Source organism: Lontra canadensis, unplaced genomic scaffold (genome assembly GCF_010015895.1).
Source record: "Lontra canadensis isolate GAN:19392208 unplaced genomic scaffold, GSC_riverotter_1.0 scaffold1, whole genome shotgun sequence".
NCBI lineage: Eukaryota > Metazoa > Chordata > Mammalia > Carnivora > Mustelidae > Lontra > Lontra canadensis.
The window spans coordinates 65831566-65848631 of record NW_022630995.1 but is presented as its reverse complement, the minus strand read 5'-3'; the positions used below and the strand labels follow the sequence as shown (position 1 = coordinate 65848631).

The 17066-nt window shown below is 45.7% G+C and overlaps 1 protein-coding gene and 1 long non-coding RNA gene across 3 annotated transcripts in view; one reads left to right on the top strand and one right to left on the bottom strand.

The window, feature by feature from the left end:
- The window catches only part of TNIP2 (TNFAIP3 interacting protein 2), a 38121-nt gene extending 22556 nt beyond the window's left edge, over nucleotides 1–15565 (bottom strand). The window contains exon 1 of one of the 2 annotated variants that reach the window (XM_032856153.1): nucleotides 15228–15565. In XM_032856153.1, coding sequence (XP_032712044.1) covers nucleotides 15228–15506 — 279 coding nt within the window. In that variant the 5' untranslated portion in view covers nucleotides 15507–15565. The remainder of the gene's footprint in view (nucleotides 1–15227) is intronic. The other variant, XM_032856145.1, reaches the window with a different exon arrangement.
- LOC116866897 lies at nucleotides 6406–8338 on the top strand. The gene is made up of 3 exons (XR_004382507.1): nucleotides 6406–6432; nucleotides 7248–7249; nucleotides 8246–8338. It is a non-coding gene; the product is annotated as an uncharacterized LOC116866897 (long non-coding RNA).
- Nucleotides 15566–17066: the final 1501 nt, after the last annotated feature.

Genomic DNA, 17066 nt, shown 5'->3' with positions numbered 1-17066 from the left:
GTAAGGTAGTTTCTTCTAAGAGATCAGAATACACCCAAAATCAAGTAGATGGCTCCATTCTATTCACCAGTCTAATATAGATATAGATTTAGATATAGATATTTATTTTTTATTTTTTAAATTATTTCCTCCCCCTTTCTTCTCCCCCCCAGTTTTAGGTCTCTTCTGATTTGGTTACTGTACATTTTGGGGGGGGGGGTCCTCTGCCACCCTTCTAGTATTTTATTCTCTCATTCATATATTCTTATCTGGATAAAATGACGAGGGGGAAAAACTCATCACAAAAAAAGAACAAGAGGCAGTACTGATGACTAGGGACCTAATCAATACGGACGTTGGTAGTATGTCAGAACTAGAGTTCAGAATGACAATTCTCAAGGTGCTAGCTGGGCTCAAAAAAGGCATGGAAAATATTAGAGAAACCCTGTCTGGAGAAATAAAATCCCTTTCTGGAGAAATAAAAGAACTAAAATCTAAAATCTAGTTGAAATTTAAAAAGCTATTAATGAGGTGCAATAAAAAATGGAGGCTCTTACTGCTAGGATAAATAAGGCAGAAAAGAGAATTAGTGATATAGAAGACCAAATGATGGAGAATAAAGAAGCTGAGCAAAAGAAAGACGAACAACTACTGCACCATGAGGGGAGAATTCGAGAGAGATGTGATACCATAAGATGAAACAATATTAGAATAATTGGGATTCCAGAAGAGGAAGAAAGAGAGAGAGGGGCAGAAGATATATTGGAGTGAGTTATAGCAGAGAATTTCCCTAATATGGCAAAGGGAACAAGCATCAAAATCCAGGAGGCACAGAGAATCCTCCTCAAAATCAATAAAAATAGGTCCACACCCCATCATCTAGTAGTAAAACTTACAAGTCTTAGTGACAAAGAGAAAATCCTGAAAGCAGCTTGGGAAAAGAAGTCTGTAACATACAATGGTAGAAATATTAGATTGGCAGTAGACTTATCCACAGAGACCTGGCAGGCCGGAAAGAACTGGCATGATATATTCAGAGCACTAAATGAGAAAAATATGCAGCCAAGAATACTATATCCAACTAGCCTATCATTGAAAATATAAGGAGAGATAAAAAGCTTCCAGGACAAACAAAAATTAAAAGAATTTGCTAACACCAAACCAGCCCTACAAGAAATATTGAAAGGGGTCCTTTAAACAAAGAGAGAGCCTGAAAGTAGCAGATGAGAAAGGAACAGAGACAATATACAGGAACAGTCACCTTACAGGTAATACAATGGCACTAAATTCATATCTTTCAATAGTTACCCTGAATGTAAATGGGCTAAATGCCCCAATCAAAAGACACAGGGTATCAGAATGGATAAAAAACAAGAACCATCAATATGCTGTCTACAAGAAACTCATTTAAGACCCAAAGATACCTCCAGATTTAAAGTGAGGGGATGGGGGCACCTAGGTTACTCTATGGGTTAAAGCCTCTGCCTTCAGCTCAGGTCATGGTCTCAGGGTCCTGTGATCGAGTCCCACGTTGGGATCTCTGCTCAGCAGGGAACCTGCCTCCCTCTCTCTCTCTGCCTGCCTCTCTGCCTACTTGTGATCTCTGTCAAATAAATAAATAAAATCTTTTAAAAAAATTAAAAATAAAAAAAAATAAAGTGAGGGGATGGAAAACAATTTACCATGCTAATGGACATCAAAAGAAAGTTGGGGTGGCGGGCGCCTGGGTGGCTCAGTGGGTTGAGCCTCTGCCTTCGGCTCGGGTCATGGGATCGAGGCCCACATCGGGCTCTCTGCTCGGCAGGGAGCCTGCTTCCCCCTCCCTCTCTGCCTGCCTCTCTGCCTACTTGTGATCTCTCTCTGTCAAGTAAATAAATAAAATCTTAAAAAAAAAAAAAGTTGGGGTGGCAACACTTATAGCAGATAAATTAGATTTTAAGCCAAAGACTCTAATAAGAGATGAGGAAGGACTCTATACCATACTTGAAGGGTCTGTCCAACAAGAAGATCTAACAATTTTAAATATCTATGTCCCTAACATGGGAGTAGCCAATTATATAAACCAATTAATAACAAAATCAAAAAAATACATCAACAATAATACAATAATAGTAGGCCTTTAATACCCCCTCACTGAAATGGACAGATCATCCAAGCAAAATATCAACAAGAAAGTAAAGGCCTTAAATGACACACTGGAACAGATGGACATCACAGATATATTCAGAACATTCCATCCCAAAGCAACAGAATACACATTCTTCTCTAGTGCACATGGAACATTCTCCAGAATAGAACACATCCTGGGTCACAAATCAGGTCTCAACCAGTAACAAAAGATTGGGATCATTCCCTGCATATTTTCAGACCACAATGCTCTAAAGCTAGAACTCAATCACAAGAGGAAAGTTGGAAAGAACTCAAATACATGGAGACTAAAGAGCATCCTACTAAAGAATGAATGCGTCAACCAGGAAATTAAGGAAGAATTGAAAAAGTTCATGTAAACAAATAAAAATGAAAACACAACTGTTCAAAATCTGTGTGACACAGCAAAGGTGGTCCTGAGAGGAAAGTATATAGGGATACAAGCCTTTCTCAAGAAACAAGAAAACTCTCAAGCACACAACCTAACCCTAGACCTAAAAGAGCTGGAAAAAGAACAGCAAAGAAAGCCTAAACCCAGCAGGAGAAGAGAAAAAATAAAGGTCAGAGCAGAAATCAATGAAATAGAAACCAAAAGAACAGCAGAACAATCAAAGAAACTAGCAGCTGGTTCTTTCAAAGAATTAATAAGATTGATAAGCCCCTGGCCAGACTTAACAAAAAGAAACGAGAAAGGACCCAAATAAATAAAATCATGAATGTAAGAGGAGAGATCACAACCAACACCAAAGAAATACAAACAATTATAAAAACATATTATGAGCAACTATGTACCAGCAAATTTGACAATCTGGAAGAAATGGTTGCATTCCTAGAGACGTATAAACTACCAAAACTGAACCAGGAAGAAACAGAAAACCTGCATAGACCCATAACCAGTAAGGAGATTTCATGAAGCAGTCATCAAAAATCTCCCAACAAACAAGAGCCCAGGGCCAGACAGCTTCCCAGGGGAATTCTACCAAACATTTAAAGAAGAATTAATACCTATTCTCCTGAAACTGTTCCAAAAAATAGAAATGGAAGGAAATCTTCCAAACTCATTTTATGAGGCCAGCATTACCTTGATCCCAAAACTAGACAAAGACCCCATCAAAAAGAATTACAAACCAATATCCTTGATGAACACAGATGCAAAAATTCTCACCATAATACTAAGTCAATAGGATCCAACAGTACATTAAAAGGATTATTCACCATGACCAAGTGGGATTTTTTCCTGGGCTGCAAGGTTGTTTCAACATCTGCAAATCAATCCATGTGATACAATACATTAGTAAAAGAGAGAACAAGAATGATATGATACTCTCAAGAGATGCTGAAAAAGCATTTGATAAAGTACAGCATCCTTTCTTGATCAAAACTCTCCAAAGTGTAGGGATAGAGGGTACATACCTCAATATCATCAAAGCCATCTATGAAAAACCCACAGCAAATATCATTCTCAATGGGGAAAAACTGAGAGCTTTTCCCCTAAGGTTAGGAACACGGCAGGGATGTCGACTATCACCACTGCTATTCAACATAGTACTACAAGTCCTAGCCTCAGAAATCAGGTAACAAAAAGAAATAAAAGGCATCCAAGTCAGCAAAAAAGAAGTCAAACTCTTACTCTTTGCAGATGATATGATACTTTCTGTGGAAAACCCAAAAGACTCCACTCCAAAACTGCTAGAACTCAAACAGGAATTCAGTAAAGTGTCAGGATATAAAAATCAATGCACAGAAATCAGTTGCATTTCGATAAGCCAACAGCAAGACAGAAGAAAGAGAAATTAAGGAGTCAATCCCATTTACAATTGCACCCAAAACCGTAAGATATACCTAGGAATAAACCTAACCAAAAAGGCAAAGAATCTGTACCCAGAAAACTATAAAGTACTCATGAAAGAAATTGAGGAAGACACAAAGAAATGGAAAAACGTTCCATGCTCATGGTTTGGAAGAACAAATATTGTGAAAATGTCTATGCTACCTAAAAGAATCTACACATTTAATGCAATCCCTAGCAAAATACCATCAATTTTTTTTCAAAGAAATGTAACAAATAATCCTAAAATTTATATGGAACCAGAAGACCCCGAATAGCCAGAGGAATGTTGAAAAGGAAAGCCAAGATTTGTGGCATCACATTTCCAGACTTCAAGCTTTATTACAAAGCTGTCATCATCAAGAGAGTATGGTACTGGCACAAAAACAAACACATAGATCAATGGAACAGAATAGAGAGCCCAGAAATAGACCCTCAACTCTATGGTCAACAAATCTTTGACAAAACAGGAAAGAATGTCCAATGGAAAAAAGACAGGCTCTTCAACAAATGGCATTGGGAAAATTGGACAGCCACATGCAGAAGAATGAAACTGGACCATTTCCTTACACCACACACACACACAAATAGACTCAAAATGGATGGAAGACCTCAATGTGAGACAGGAATCCATCAAAATCCTTGAGGAGAACACAGGCAGCAACCTCTTTGACCTCAGCCACAGCAACTTCTTCCTAGAAACATCGCCAAAGGCAAGGAAAGCAAGGGCAAAAATGAACTATTGGGACTTCATCAAGATCAAAAGCTTTTGCACAGCAAAGGAAACAGTCAACAAAACCAAAAGACAACTGACAGAATGGGAGAAGATATTTGCAAATGACATATCAGATAAAGGGCTAGTATCCAAAATCTATAAAGAACTTATCAAACTCAACACCCAAAGAACAAATAATCCAATCAAGAAATGGGCAGAGGACATGAACAGACATTTCTGCAAAGAAGACATCCAGATGGTCAACAGACACATGAAAAAGTGCTCCACATCACTCGGCATCAGGGAAATACAAATCAAAATCACAATGAGATACCACCTCACACCAGTCAGAACGGCTAAAATTAATCAGTCAGGAAATGACAGATGTTGGAGAGGATGCAGAGAAAGGGGAACCCTTCTACTCTGTTGGTGGGAATGCAAGCTGGTGCAGCCACTCTGGAAAACAGCATGGAGGTTCCTCAAAAAGTTTAAAATAGAGCTATCCTATGACCCAGGAATCATACTACTGGGTATTTACCCTAAAGATACAAATGTAGGGATCCAAAGGGGCACATGCACCCAAATGTTTATAGCAGCAATGTCCACAATAGCCAAACTATGGAAAGAACCTAGATGTCCATCAACAGATGAATGGATAAAAAACATATGGTAAAATTTAATTATACACATACATATATACACAATGGAATACTATGCAGCCATCAAAAGAAATGAAATCTTGCCATTTGCAACAACCTGGATGGAATTAGAGGGTATTATGCTGAGCAAAATAAGTCATCAGAGAAAGACAATTATCATATAATCTGCCTGATATGAGGAATTTGAGAGGCAGGGTGAGGGTTTGGGTGGTAGGGAAGGAAAAAATGAAACAAGATGGAATTGGGAGGGAGACAAACCATAAGAGACTCTTAACCTCACAAAACAAACTAAGAGTTGCTGGGGGAAGGGGGGTTATGGAGAGGTGGTGAGTGCTGTGAAATGTGTAAGCCTGACAATTCACAGACCTGTACCCGTGGGCAAATAATACATTATATATCAATAAAATAATTAACTTAAAAAGAAATGAACATAATAATAATAATAAATATTATTAGAAAGCTAATTATTACACACACACACAGACACGCAAAAAACTTGGAATAAATGAATTCAGCAAATATCAGAAGACAAAGTCAACACACGAGAAACAGCAGTATTTCTACATACTAACAATAAAGAATCTGAATGAGAAATTATAAAAGCAATTCCATTTACAACAGCATCAAAAAAGATAAAAGACAGGAATTAATTCACTCAAGGAGGTGGAAGTCTTGTACAGTGAAAAATATAAAATGTTACTGAAAAAATTAGGACATAAGTACATGGACATACATGTTCATAAATTGGAAACTTAATATTGTTAAGATGTCAATATAATGTGAAAATTATGAAGGGAAACCTCATTAAAATGGAATCAGAGGCCAGTGCAGGCAGCCCTCATGCCCTACCACTCGTCAACTGCAAAACCAACAGGAAAAGATATATCTTGCCTTCTGGATAGGAATGTTCTTAATTTTTTTTTTAAGATTTATGTATTTATTTTAGAAAGTGAGCGAGTGCACGTGCAAGCAGGGAGAGGGTCAGAGGGAAAGAGAATCTCGAGCAGACTCCCCACAGAGCAATGAGCCCAATATGGGGCTCAATCTCCCAACCCCAAGATCATGACCTGAGCCAAAACCAACTGAGCCACCCAGGCGCCCCAGTAATGTTCTTAAATTTTTTTTAAGATTTTTTATTTTTGAAACAAGGAGAAGAGAGAGAAAGAGAGAGCACACACAACCATACAAGTTGGGGGTGGCGAGGAGCAGAGGTAGAGGGATAAGCAGGCTCCCCACTGAAGCAGGAAGCCCAACTCAGGGCTTGATCCTAGGACCTTGAGATCATGACCTGAACCAAAGGCAGATGCTTAAATGACTAAGCCACCTAGGCGCCCGTTCTTAATTTTCTCAAGAACATATCTTTTTGCTAGCTTACTTCAAGAATACAGCATATAATAAATGTAACATACAAAGTATGTGTTAATCTATTGTTTATGTTATTGGTAAGGCTTCCCATTCTCAGCAAACTATCAATAGTTAAGTTTTCTGGAGAGTCAGGAGTTATACAAGGATTTTCAAGTGCACAGGGGGACAGCACCCATAACCCCCATGTTGTTCAAGAGTTAACTGTACTTTACCACCCCAGCAGAAGGAAGAAATGTTCTCTCCTCGTCCCACAACAGCCCGGCCCATGACAGACTGTCACAACTCAGGCAGTGAAAAGTCACTACACTTCAATTCCCAGTTTACAGCAATGGACTGTCTACAAGAGCCCTCCCAGCTCCCCCTTTCCTCCAAAGAAGAGCATTCTTTGTTCTCTGGACTTGTCTATGGTTTTGCTGTAGGTTGCATGGACTGCAAATCTCTGCTATCCGGAATAAACCCACTTTTGCTGGTAAAATAAATGACGGGTTTATTTTTAAATTTAACATTACTCAAAGTGATCTACAGATTCAGTATAATCCCTATCAAAATCCAGTGGTTTTTTTTTGCAGAAATAGAAAAATTAATCCTAAAATTCATATAGAATCTCAAGAGACCCCAAATACCCAAAACAATCTTAGAAGAAAAAAAGAACAAAGCAAGACTCATGCTACCTGAATTCAAAACTGACTACAAAGCTACAGTAACCAAAACAGTATAGTACTGGCATAAAAACAGACATTTACAGAAAGGGAACAGAATAATGAGCCCAGAAGTTCATGATCCCAGGGTCCTGGGATCGAGCCCCCCATTAGACTCCCTGCTCAGTGGGAAGTCTGCTTCTTCCTCTGCCTGCCCCAGCTTCTGCTTGTGTGCTCTCTCTCTCTCTCAAATAAAATATTAAAAAAAAAAAAAAAGAAGAAGAATGATCCCAGAAATAATCCCTTGCATATATGGTCAAATGGTTGTTGATAAGGGTGCTAAGACCATTCAATGGGGAAAGGATAATTTTTTCAACAAATGCTACAGCAAAAACCGGACATTCGCATGCAGAAGAATAAAGGCGGACTCTTTATCAAACACCATATACAACAATTAACTCAAAATGGATCAAAGACTTAAATATAAGACCTAAAACTATAAAACTCTTATAGATAACATAGGCAAAAGCTTCCCAATACTGAATTTGGCAATAATTTCTTAGATATGATACCAGAACACAGGAAGCAAAAGAATTTCTCTGTAGCATGTGATTTTTTAAAAGATTTTATTTATTTATTTGACAGAGAGAAAGAGAGCACAAGCAGGGGGAGTGGGAGGGGAAGGGAGAACCAGGCTCCCCAGAGTAGGGGGAGACCAATGTGGGACTCAATCCCAGGACCCCGGGATCATGACCTGAGCCGAAGGCAGTCACTTAACCAATTGAGCCACCCAGGCGCCTAGCATGTGATGTTGTCTGGTAGCATTTCACCCACAGTAGAACTCCTCTCCACAATGGAACCAGTCCTCTCAAGCCCTGCCACCTTATCAACTAAGGTCATGCAATGTTCTAAGTCCTTGTCAGATTTCAACCATCTCCACAGCATCATCACCAGGAGCAGACTCCAGCTCAAGAAATCACCTTCCTCGCTCCTCCACAGAAGCAGGTCCTCACCCGTGCAAGTGTTATCCTGTGAGGGCAGCAGGTCTCTTGCCTCTCCAGGCTCTACTTCTGGTTCTCTGGCTGTTTCCACCACATCTGCACAGTGACTTCCTCCACTCAGTCTTGAAGCCCTCAATGTCCTCACCAGGGCCGGAGATCACTTCTTCCAAACTCCTGTTTACTACTGACACTGAGCCATGGGAACATTTTCTTAACGGCGTCTGGCATGGTGAATCCTTTCCAGAAGATTCTCAATGTATCCCACCCAGATCGAGTGGAGGAATCACCATCCATGGCATCTACCGCCTTGCGAAATGTGTCTCTTAAATGATAAGACTTCAAAGTCAGAATTACTCCTTGCTCCGTGGACTGCAGAATGGAAGCTGTGTTCACAGGCAGGGAAACGGCACTCATCTCTCCGTACATCACCAGAGCTCTTGGGTGACCAGGTACAACGTCAACGAGCAGTCATATTTCGAAAGGAACCTTTTTTCCTGAGCAGTAGGTCTCAACAGTGGGCTTGAGACATTTGGTAAACTTCGCTGTGAACAGATATACTGCCGTTCAGGCTGTGTCATTCCGTGGGTAGAGCACGGGCACAGAAGAGGTAGCACAATTCTTAAGGGTCCTAAGAATTTCCAGAATAGTAAAGGAGCACCGGCTTCAGCTGAAAGTCACCAGCTGCATTAGCCCCTAACAGGGAGCCAGCCTGTCCCTTGAACCTCTGAAGCCAGGCGCTGACCTGTCCTCCAGTGAAGACAGTCCGAGATGGCATCTTCTCCCCAGATAAGGCCGTTGCATCTACATGTGGAGAATCTGCTGTTTAGGAGTCACCTCCATGGGCAATCTGAGCTGGATCTCCGGCAGAACCTGCTGCAGCTTCTCCATCAGCACGTGCTGCTCCCCCCGCCCCTCTGTGTCTCCTTAAACCTCACGAACCCACTCTGCTAGCTGCAGCCTTTTCTTCTGCGGCTTCCTCACCTCCCTCAGCCTTCCTGGACTTGAGAGTCAGGGCCTTGCTCTGGATTAGGCTTTGGCTTAAGGGAATACTGGGGCAGGTCTGATCTCCTATCCAGACCACCCGAATTTTCTCCCTATCAGCGATGAGGCCGTTTGGCTTTCTTATCATTCATGTGGTCCCTGGAGTAGTGCTCTTAACTTCCTTCAAGAACTTTTCGTTGGCATTTGCAACATGCCTGTCTGGCACAAGAGGCCTACCTTTCCGCCTATCTTGGCTTCAGAAATCCCTTCCTCACTAAGCTTAATCATTTCTAGCTTTTCATTTCAAGTGAGTTATGTGTGACTCTTTTCACTTGAGCACTTATAGGCCATTAAAGGTCATTATTTAGCCTAACTGCCATATTGTTGCGTCTCAGGGAACAGAGAAGGGAGAGTAATGGGGGAATGGCAGGTCAGTGCAACAGTCATAAAACACACACACTGATTAAGTTTGCTGTCTTTTATGGGCACAGTTCACGGTGCCCCAAAACAAGTACAATAGTAACACCAAAGATCACTGATCACACATCACATAACGAACACATAACGAATAATGAAAAATTTTGAAATATCACAGGAATTACCAAACTATGACACAGAGACATGAAGTGAGCAAATACTATTAGAAAAATGGTGCCAGTAGACTTACTTGATGCAGAGTTGTTAAAAGCTTTCCTTCTTTCTTTTTTCTTTTAAATAATCTCTACACCCAGTGCAGGGCCCAAACCCACAACCCCGAAATCAAGAGTCACATGCTCCACCTACTGAGCTACGCAGACACCCTGTCCAAGTTCCAATTTATAAAAAACACAAGATCTGAGAAGTAAAGCAAAATGAGGTATGCCTGAAGAGTATTCCTAAAACTCAATAACAAAATAATCAATTCAAAAATGGGCAAAGAACTTGACATTTCTTCAAAGAAGATAAACACATGAAAGAATGGTTCACATCACTAATCATTGGGAAATTGCAAATCAAAACTACAATCATTTTGTATTAAATCACCACAAACCCATCAGGATGGCTGCTATTAAAACAACAACACAGAAAATAACTAATGCTGGGGAGAACATGGAGAAACTGCAACCCTGTGCGCTGCTGGGAATGTAAAATGGTGCAGCTGCTGTGGAAAAACAGTGTGGTGGTTCCTCAAAAAACTACACCAAATTACCCTATGACCTAGCAATTCCACTTCTGGCACATAACCAAAAGAACTGAAAGCAGGGTCTCAAAGATACATTTGGACTCACATATTCCTAGAGGCACTGTTATTCATTACAGCTGAAATATGAAAGCAACCCAAGTGTCTATCAACAGATGAACAGATAAGCCAAACGTGGTATATACGTACAATGGAATATCATTCAGCCTGAAAAGAAGAAAATTCTGGCACATGATACAACACGGATAAACCTGTAGGACGTTAGGCTAAGTGAAATAAGTCAGTCACAAAGGGATGATTCCACTTCTGTGAGGTCTCTAGAGTAGTCAAATCATGGAGACAGATGGAAGAATGATATCTGCCAAGGGTGGAGGTTGGGGGGCAGGAAGGTGGGGAGTTACTGCTTAATGGGTATGGTGTTTCAGTTTTACAAGATCAAAAAAGGTATGGAGATAGACGGTTAAAAACAAAACACATAGCTAACACAGCCTATAGTAAAGGGTGTATGCTGTTCTACTCGTTAGAAAGCATGGCAGAACAGGGAAAGAAAAGCCGGGAGAAGAAGCTGGTATGTCAGGACCAAGCAGGGCCTGTGAGGCTAGTACCCTGGGGGGTGATTAGATTGGATACAGCAGTTAAGGGCCACATAGTAAATTAAAACCATTATCCCAGAAAGTCTTAATTGGAGGAGCTTTGTAAAGCTACCCATATAGGCCTCGTGTTACAAGCGAGGTAAGGTCTCGAGTCTTACTGTGGTGGCAAAAAGAACCAGAATTCTCGAGACTGACCTGGCCCCAACACATGCTAGCGACAGCTCAACCACAGATGCAGAAGTTACCTGGAAGTCTCTGCACATCTGAGGACACAGCCTCAGCTCCTCTCTGGGAGCCCCCAGTCTCTACCAACCCAGCGTTGCTATTCCTAAGGGGCTGGCTGACATGACCATTGAGGAGACCAAGCTATTGATCAATTCTTCTCATTGTTTTCACTCTGCACAGTGTGAAATCTCTCCATTCCTCCACGGTTCTGTGACAGACCCAGATAGATGGAGGAGTAAGCCACAAACACATAACTGCATAAGATACTGTATTATTAAAATGTCTCTTAAATAATTAAAAATCCTACAACAAAACCTGTATGTCAGAGGTAAAGGAACATATAGATCTAGGACTATAGACTAGGACTGCTTGTCTGGCTCCTGCATCTAAAATGAGGCAGATGAGAAAATCCTTGCAATGTGATATGAAGATGTACAGACAGCAAGAACTCAAGCACGCCACTGTGTATACACCTGGTGTGTAAAGGAAAAACAGGGAGAAGGCATACCAAGAAATGAACACTAGTTATCCCCGGACTGTGGGATTATGGTGGCTGTTATTTTAATTCTTTACTCTTTCCTCTGTTTTTCAGATATTCAAAATAACTTTTATAGTAAAATAAAAGGGGGGGCAGAGGGGTGCATGTCTCTTTTTCACTCTAAAATCTGGCTGCAGGGCCAAGTCTAGAAGTGAAAATTGTCTTGTGCAGCTCCTCTCTTTGCAGACCTAGTTTCTTTCCTGGGACAATCCAGATAATAGCTATGGCCCAAACAGGGCACTAGAGTACACCCAATGCGTGCGGCACTTCAAATAGCTGTTACGGACAAGTACTATTACTCTTGCTCCTGTTCTGGGCATTCATGGTACTTCACAAAGACAGACGTAACATCGATGACAGGGACGTGGAGGAGGGAAAGTGAGACTAAAGTGTGTTATCCGACACTCACAGGCACCGCAGCACTGTCATTGCTCCCAGCACAAGAAAGCTGTTACTACTGAAAGACTCATTTACAACTGGAGCTGAAAGTCACCTCAGAACATAACCGGGGTCCACATGGCCCAGAACCCAGTATGAATACATACACACCAGGAGCCTATGCTCATGTACTACACACACACAAACACCCCAGATCCCAATGTCTACACACACAACACAGAACTGAACATGAACACGCATATACACAGACCCGTCATGTTCACACACGATCCCATCAGAACACAATACAGTCACAACACTCACGCCCAATAAGGGGGCAGACCTCTTAGAACTCACAAACCCATCAAGACTCCAGACAGGCAGATAACCCTCAGACCCAACACAGACACATCCCCCTCACAACCAACATGTACAGACATACCTTACACCTAATAACAGCACACAGACACTTTAGAAGACAAACGTGGGGGTGCCTGGGTGGCTCAGTAGGTTAAAGCCTCTGCCTTTGGCTCAGGTCATGATTCCAGGGTCCTGGGATCGAGCCCCGAATCAGGCTCTCAGCTCAGCAGAGCCTGCTTCCCTTCCTTTCTCTCTGCCTGCCTTTCTGCCTACTTGTGATCTGTCAAATAAATAAATAAAATCTTAAAAAAAAAAAAAAAAAAAAACGACAAACGTGCACACATGCCTCCAGAATCTACCATAGGCACACAAACTTTCCTTCTGAACCAACATGGGAGCTCCTCCTCAAAACCTAATCACAAAACTTCACAACCAACAATACTCACCACTCATCCTGACACAAACAGAAACAGCCTCAGAACCAACAAAGACACACAACCCTCAGACCCAACACAGGCATACAGACCACTCAGAACTCAACACAGAGCACACATCTTCAACTCAAAGCAGAAACACACCAACACACACCCCCCTTCCCAATGAACACCTACTCACAGCCCTCTATATACAACTTGGGCGCAAAAATCCCTCAGAAACCAACATGAGTGCATATATCCCCCAGACACAACACAGGCACACAGACCTCAAACCCTACATGGGCAAACACACATCTCTGAACACAAAACAGGGATACACACCCCTTAGGCCCAACACAAGAACACAAAGACCCCTCAAAACTAACAGGAACACACAACCCTCAGAACACAACACTGGCACACACCCCCCTCAGAAAGAAACATGGATATACAACCACTGGACCCAACACGGGCACAGCACAAGAATACACACCCCTTAGAACCAACAGAGACACACAATCCTCTGACCCAGATGGGCACACACGCTTCTCAGAAGCCAACACTGGCAAACACACCCCACAGACCCAGATGGGCACAGACCCCTCGATCCCACCACAGAAACACTATTCAGAACCAACACAGACACGGTCCTCTCAGACCCGACATGGGCACAAACACCCCTCAAACATGGGAGCACAACATCTGAAACCAACATGCACATACACACCTCAGACCTAAAATGGACACACACACCACCAAGAAGCCACTGAGGTGCACATGCCCCTCAGAACCCAACATAAATACAACCCTGTAGAACCTATGCAGGCACACAGTCCTCAGACTCAATGGTCACATACAACCCTCACAACCCACCGTGGGCACGCAAGAGCAGACTCCCCAGAACCTAACTCCAAGGCACACCCCTTAGAACCTAAAACAGGTACATTACCTCTCAAATCAACAAAGACACACCGCTGTAGAACCAACACAGGCACACAACCCTTAGACCTAACACAGGCACACACACTCCTCAGAACCAACAGACACACAACACTCTCACCCAGCTTGGGAACACATCCTTCCAAACCTAACACAGGCACACACACCTCAAACCCAGGATGAGAGCACACCCCTCAAAATTAACACACACATACCCCCTCAGATCCAAAACAGAGAGAGACAGCTCTCAGAAGCAAAAAGGACAGATAGTGCTTCAGTAGAACCCAACCCTCAAACCCATACGGAAGTACACCCCTAAGAACCTACACAAACACGTACCTACTCAGACCCAACACGGGAGTACACAGCCCCTCTCAGAACCTAGTAAGGGCATCATATGCCTCAAACCCAACATGACAACATACACACCTTCAGACCCACAAGGACCCACAACCCTCAACATGAGCATACACAGCCTTTGACCCAACGCAGGATACCATGCTCAGAATCTACCACACTAACACACCCTCAGAAGCAACACCAACACGAACCTTCAGACCAAAACAGGCACACACCCCCCTCAGAACCAACAGGGCCTCACAACCATTAAACTTGACACAACTTCAGATAGAAATGGACACCCAATCCTTGACACGACGTGGAGAGCACCCCTCAGAACGTAACACAGACACGCAATCCTCACAACCAACCAGAACCAACGCCCTCATCCAGAACCACCTTCACCGCCAACGGGGCACAAACTCCTCTCGGATCCAGAACCCGCACAAACCGTAGAAGCTGCGCGGACACCCGCCCCCGCGAAGCCAGCAGCAGGAGGCGCTCCCCCAGCCCGCCCGGGTCGCGAAGCCAGCAGAAGCAAAGGGGCCCTGCACGCCGCGCGACCTCGCCAGCCCCCCGCACCTCCTCCTCTGAAAAAGAGCCTCTCCTCCTCCGCCCGTTGGCCTCGCGGGTCTGCGGTTCTCTGCTGTTCCCGAGTAGGCCAGTCCGCGCTGAGGAAATTCCCGGCAGTGCTGTTTCTAAGGCGAACAGCGCCGACGCTCGCCCTCGGAACCGACAGGCGGGCACAACAGCCCACACGCGCGCAGACGCCCCCCGGACCTCGGAAGCCGCCCCCCACCGTCCTCACACACCCCCCACCGGACCCCAGCTCGCAATCCGCTCGGAGTCCGGCGCCGCGCAAACCCTCAGCCCCGGTGTGGGATCACCCGCTCCGAAACCCGCTTCGGGCCGAGCCAGCGCGTCTCTCCCTCCCCGGGGACGCACCTGGCGCAGCGCCGCTTCGTCTGCGCCGCCCTCCCGTTGCCGGAGCTGCTCCCGGAAGCGCGCCACCTGCTCCAGCAGCGCGTCCACGAGCGAGGGCGCCGCGTCCCCCTCGAGCGCGGCCAAGCGGGCGCGCAGGCGCTCAATGAGGGCGTCCCGGGCAGCCAGCTGGTCCTCCAGGCGCCTCAGCCGCTGCCCGGCCTCGTGGTACAGGCCGCAGAGCGCCGCCGCCGCGCGCGCGGCCCCCTCCTGCCCGCCGGACCCGGCGCCCTCTGTGGACATGGCCGCGGGCCTCGACCGGCGGCCGCGCTGACACCGCCAACTTCCGCGCCCGGTCTGGGCGGGCCGCGCACCTTCCCGGAACTTTTCCCGGCGCGCCCCGCCCACGGCAACCGGCGTGGCCCCTGACCCGCGGAAAGGCCTTCCCAGACCGTTCGACAACCCCGCGCTGCTCACTGCGGCCGGCCTGGCCCCGCCCCTCCGCCGTGAGCCCGGCCTCCCTCGCCCCCGCGACTCTCCTGGCCCCGCCCCCCGCCGACTGCCCGGCCCCGCCCACGGCAACTGGCCTGGCTCCGCCCCTCCGCCGTATGCCCGGCCTCCTTCACCACGACTCTCCTGGCCCCGCCCCCCGCCCGCAGGCCGGCCTCTCTCACCGCGACCCTCCCGGCCCCTGACCTGCGGAAAGGCCGCCCCAGGCCCTTGGACAGTCTGGCCTCTCCCCAGGCCCGAGTCTTGTGGCCCCGAGGTCCCGGAGTGGCCGCCTTGTTCCAGCAGCCCCGCCCCCTTCCCGCCCACCCCCTACCCTCTCCCCTGGCCCCGGCGTCGACTTCTTAGGGAGACTGCCAGGAGGAGGAGGAAAGGCTGGGAGGGAAAGGGGGAGGGAAACCCGCCCCTGATGCAGCTGATGATGGGAGGGAAAGAAGGGGTGAAGGCGACCTCAAGTGCTGGACCTGTGCGTGGGTCCACATCCTGGCGCTGCAGGCCAGGTTGGCCACACAGAGCGACAGGAACAGGGCAACGTTCCAAGGTTCCAAGACTGAGCCCAAGGCGATGTCCTACCCGCCCCCCCCCCAGCTTTAGGACAGTGACCCAGAGCAAGGCGCCCCCACCCACAACGTGCCCCTCTCTAAGGTATTCTTAGAGCAGAAAGCAGGAGGAAGCTGCCCGGTTCTACCCTCACTTCTCCATCCCTTTCCTTCCTCCAACTTCCCAGACCGACTCCCAGTGTTTTTCTGGCTGCAGGCTTTCTTTTTCACAGTCTGAGCTCCCCCCGCCCCCGACTATGACGCCCACGCACACCTGTGCTGTTTCGAAGCTTCCCTCCCTCTCCGCCGCTCCCTCCCTCTCAGCCGCTGAGTTCTTCCGCCCTGTCCCCATCTGGTTTTCCCCTTGTGTGTCCACTGCCGAGCTTGGGCTGCGCCCAGGGAAAACCCTGGCAGGCTTGTAAATCAGACCAGTGTATGAGCAAAGCCAGCGCACACTTCCTCCTCTGCGCAGGGAAGGTCAGAGCCAGTACGCTCCCTACGGTGTTGCGGGTGTTTTGGGGAGTACAAGGTGAGGTGTAAGTGCACACTCCCCGTGGCTATGGCTGTGGAAGCTACATTCTGTTTGGCTGAGGCAGGGGTGAACACAAAGGAGCGGCTCCAGCCCTGCAGCTACTAGGGCTGGATGAGTCCTCATTTTATTGCTACAGGTATAACTTAGGGCAGGTCACTCAAGTGCCCTTGACCCTGGTTCTCAGCTGTGAAATGGGCATTCAAGTCTCTCATCCAACACTCTAGGGATCACATGTATTTTGGAAATCAGAATCTTTGGATTTTATGTAGGGACGTATAATTGGGG